The 4,459-nt window shown below is 65.8% G+C and overlaps 1 protein-coding gene across 2 annotated transcripts in view; it reads left to right on the top strand.

The window, feature by feature from the left end:
- The first annotated feature begins 546 nt into the window (after window positions 1-546).
- Window positions 547-4,459, top strand: part of TLE5 (TLE family member 5, transcriptional modulator) — a 5,874-nt gene continuing 1,961 nt past the window's right edge. The window contains exons 1-3 of one of the 2 annotated variants that reach the window (XM_027769619.1): window positions 547-738; window positions 3,248-3,311; window positions 4,204-4,248. In XM_027769619.1, coding sequence (XP_027625420.1) covers window positions 3,291-3,311; window positions 4,204-4,248 — 66 coding nt within the window. In that variant the 5' untranslated portion in view covers window positions 547-738; window positions 3,248-3,290. The remainder of the gene's footprint in view (window positions 739-3,247; window positions 3,312-4,203; window positions 4,249-4,459) is intronic. The other variant, XM_014585549.2, reaches the window with a different exon arrangement.

Below are 4,459 nucleotides of genomic sequence, written 5' to 3'. Positions count from 1 at the left end.
CCGTGGCCCTGGGCCCTCTCCAGCTCCGGGCCTGGCGCTCCACCCCCAACCCCCCACCGAACCACGCAGGGCCTCGGACGGCCTTGGCCTCGGCCTGGGGCGCTTGAGGAGCCCCACCGGCCATCCCTAGCGCGGGGCAGCTTTCGGGGCCTGGTGGGGGGAGCAGGCCGAGGCGCACCCCTCCCAGAAGGGTGCTAGGAATCCGGGGTGGGTCCCCCGCCCCGGCAAGATTTCGGGCCTGGAGCGAGGCCCTACGCCCCAGAGACTTTTGCTGGGAGGCCTTGCTACCCCCGACTTGGGAGGGGGGAGTCTAGGATGCATCCCCCCCCACCGCGCCAAAGGCTTCTGGGGCGCTCGGACGTGCTCCCCCACCCGGCTCTTTGAAGGGGCGGTAGAGGGCGCCCCTGCCCCCACCGAGGGCGGGCCTTCAAAAGCACCCCCACAGCCTGGGGGTGGCGGGGGACGCGCGGCTCGGGCGCACCCACCCCCTCGGCTCCCGCGGAGAGGCGGGGGCAGGAAGCGCGGGCGGGGGCCGCGGCAGGGGCTGTAAACACCGGCCCAGGAAGTGGGGCAGAGGGGGCGCCTGCAGCTGGCCGGCCCCTGCCTCGGGCGGCCCTGACCCGGCCGCCGCCCCCCGCAGGGCTCCTCGCACCTCCCCCAGCAGCTCAAATTCACCACGTCCGACTCCTGCGATCGCATCAAGGACGAGTTCCAGCTGCTGCAGGCTCAGTACCACAGGTGAGCGGCCAGGCCACGGGGACACGTGGCCGAGGGGTGGCCTGCAGGCGGGGGGGGCCGGGGGGGCCACGGGGGGGGGGCCAGGCCAGGGGGACCCGTGGCCGGGGGGTGGCCTGCAGGCGGGCGGGCCTGGAGCGCTTCCGCACAGGGAGCGGCCTTGGCCTCCAGACGGCCCATTTGGCAGGTGAGAAAGGCGAGGCCAAACAGCGAAGTGGTGTGCAGAGACCCTGGGTCGCGACAGCCACTTAGGGGCCTGCCCTCCCTGTCCCCCCAGAAAGGAAAACTGCAGCCTGCCGGGCTGGGGGAATAGAGTTCTGGTGTCCCACAGCTACGAGAGGTTTCCCCCACAGCACATAGCTGCCCCCTGCAGGCTTCGCGGCCTGGGGTAGAAGGGAAGAAAGCCCTCATTGTCTGCGGTCCTCATTTTCTGCTTAGAGCAACTTCAAGCCAGAGAGGTCAGGGTCCGCGGGGTTGCACAGCAGAGCAGAGATGGGCCCCTCTCCGGCAAAGAACGCAGAGTCCCCACGGGCCGCACATCTCAGGTCCCCATTTACACTCAGTTTACCCACAAGTGTTCTTTCATTTTTCCCGAGAAAAAAAAGAGAATGTTTTAATTTTTTGTTACATATCCAATTCTTTGGGTACGCCCCACGTGCTAAATCCTGAACAGGGGACCTTCTTGCTCACTCCTGCCCACCTGCCAGCAGGCCCAGGGGGTGAAGGTAGGGGCTTTAGCCCTGCGGTGTGCGGGCGCCACCTCCAGGAAGCCCGAGGCCCGTCTGATTGCAGGTTGCTGCCATCCTGCTTGGTGGCCCTGGGGTTGCCAGACTCCCTTTCTGAGCGTTGGGGTGGTGGTCCTCCGAGCCGGGCCTTCCCCTGCCGTGTTGGCACACACACCTGCCATCGGACATAGCTCCTTGCACATCGCTGCAGAGGAGGGGACAGCGAAGGTTTGCAGTGGGAGTGGGATTGCCTGAGGGCGAAGGATACAGGGAGAGGGCTCCTCCATTGTCCCCTTGAGACCCCAGGGGACTCGAAGTGTAGTTGGCCACCACCCCACCCCTGGCCTCAACTTTGTGTTTAAGAATTATCTTTTACCTTATCATTCACTTGTTTATTTCAATTTGACCAGAGAGGGTCAAAGTGAGACAAAATGAGAAAGCAAGCCGCCAGGTCCAGGACTCGAACTGCGGTCAGTCATGTGGGAGTCCAGTGCCATTAACCACCACACCTTCCGCTGGCCCCTCAACTTTGTGTTTTCGTATTTGTTTTAATGGCGGCAACAGATGCACTTTTTTTTTTAATTTTTGCTATGGGGCGTATGTGCTTGCCAGAGAGGCAGAAAGCGAGAAATCACCCCGGTTCTCCTCTCGGGATCTTGGGCACGCACGCACACGCGCCCGGCGTGAGTTTAAGCCACCGGGTCCGGGACGCAAACCACGGTCAACTGCATGGGAGTCCAGCAAAGTAACCCTTACACCATTCACTGGTCCCCAGATAAACATTTTTAAATCAGAGGGGGCCAGCAGTTGGCGTGGCGGCTAAGGTGCTGGATCCCACCTGGTCCACTGCGGTTCAAGTTCTGGATCTGGCAGCTTGAAACAGCGGGTGTGTGCGTGTGTGTCCAGAATCCCGAGAGGAGGCTAGAGAAGGGACTGGGGAGATGTCTCGCTCTCCCATTCGGTCTCGCCCTGTAGCAAATTAAAAAGCAAAAGGAGAGGAAGGCAGAGGCGTGGAAAGTGGGGTGCCTGTGTCCCCGTCCTGCGGGCAGTGCCGGCCCCGGCGCGGTGGGGCTGTGGGCGTTACGGGGTGCCTCTCACGGGAGGACGCTGCTGCCCAAAGAGGTAGACGGGGTGGCCTGGAGTCACAGCGACTGGGGCAGGCTGAGCGTGGAACCCCGCTGGCCTGGCACTGAGCTGCCTGCCAGCCCTGGGGGGCCGCAGGAGCGCGTCCTGCCGCTGGGTTTCCTGGACTGGCGGCTGCCCCCCCGCCTTGGGGCGCACCCCGGGGCCTTCGAGAAAGGCCCAGAGCTCAGTCTGGCTGGGGCCAGCCACCACTCCTCCTGGGCGGCACAGCCAGAGGGACAGGAGGTTGGGGCGCCCCGCAGGTGCTGTTGGGGCCCGGAGAACCCCCAGGGGGTAAGAGCTTGGACTCCTTCCTGGCTCTGTGACCTGGAGCCGGTCGCCCGCCCTCCCTGGGCGTCCGTGACGTCACCTGCAGAATAGCACGGGCGAGCTCACGGGGTTCCTGAGAGCCGAGGGGTTCTTCGAGTCCCCGTCCCACCCCCAGGCGCCTGCTCCCACCTCCGGGGTATGTCCGCGAAGGTCTCCCCCCAGAACTGGGGTCGTTTTCCGAACCCTCCTGTTAGGGACTCTGAGGCCGCCATCCCAGCACCTCAGAACACTGGCTCCGCCGAGGGCTCGACCCTCCTGGCAGGGCCGTGACCCTGGGAGCCCGTTTCCCTGCCTGCACCATGGGGCCCTCGCCCACCGTGCCGTGTCCTCTGCAGCCTGAAGCTGGAGTGTGACAAGCTGGCCAGCGAGAAGTCGGAGATGCAGCGTCACTACGTGATGGTAAAGCCCCTGCGCCCTCCCCAGGCAGCTGCCGCCCCCAGCCTCCCCGGGGAAGCACGAGGACGGGCCCCCTTCTCCGTTCAGCCCAGCTGCCCGGTGGCCTGGCTGCCGGCCGAGGCGGTGACCGGGATGCCAAACCGCCGGCTTGCAGGGTTGCCAACCCGCCGGCTTGCAGGCCTGGCCGCCAGGCCCCCCCAGGAGGCAGCACCGGCTGTGGCGGCCAGGATTGGGAACTTGGGAACTGACCGTCCCCAACCCGCCCCCCACCTCCCGGTCTGTCACCCTCAGACTTAACCCCTCATGCCCCAGCCCGGTCGGTGGGGTCTGTGCATGACACCCTAGACCTGCCCTTCCCCTTCCAGCCAGAACCTCCCGCTCGGGGCCGCTCCGGGCCATCCCTGCCAGGGGTGGTCTCTTGCACCTGGTAGTGGCCCAGCCCGGGGTCGCACAGGGTTCAGCCAGTGCCCCCCTCCTGGCCAGCAAGGCTGGGACCTAGGACTCCGGGAGGGGGGCGGGTGCGGGGAGGTGCAGACTGGAGGCTCCTTGGAGAAATGGGGCCTTGCTGGGTCCTACTGGACAGGCAGGCCCAGGAACACCTTGGCGGTTTCCCCTGGGCTAATGGGGAGCCAGGGGAGGGACGGGGGCCCAGCTGGGGCTTGGGAAGGGGCTGTAGGCCACCAGCCAGACCAAGCAGGCTCCCTTGACCCTGAGATATTTATACCCAGCGAGGCAGCTTCCCTGGGGCCTGGGTCCACGCAGACAAGACACAAAGACGAAAGATTAGGAGCCCTGGAATGTGGGTGGGAGCCCCGCTGCTGCCTCCTGAGGCTGGGTGTGGGGGCCTCTCCCATCTCCGAGGTCTTCGCTGGCTCATCCCCGTCTCTCCCTGCAGTACTATGAGATGTCCTATGGGTTGAACATCGAGATGCACAAGCAGGTAGGCCCCCTGCCCCAGGCCCTCCGGTCCCACCTCTCCCGCTGGAGTTGGGCCTGTGCACCCCCGGGGACCCCTAGAGCGCCCGAGCCCCTCACCCTGACTTTGCCGACTGCCTCCCGCCAGAGTGCTCGCTACCCCGAGGCTGTGTCCAGGGCCCAGCCACTTCGGGGTGCCAGCACCAGCCTCCCAGCCCACGGTGGCACCCCACGGA

This window comes from Tupaia chinensis, unplaced genomic scaffold (assembly GCF_000334495.1).
Source record: "Tupaia chinensis unplaced genomic scaffold, TupChi_1.0 Scaffold149964_2, whole genome shotgun sequence".
In the NCBI taxonomy this organism is placed as follows: domain Eukaryota; kingdom Metazoa; phylum Chordata; class Mammalia; order Scandentia; family Tupaiidae; genus Tupaia; species Tupaia belangeri.
This window is presented reverse-complemented; position numbering and strand designations above follow the sequence as displayed.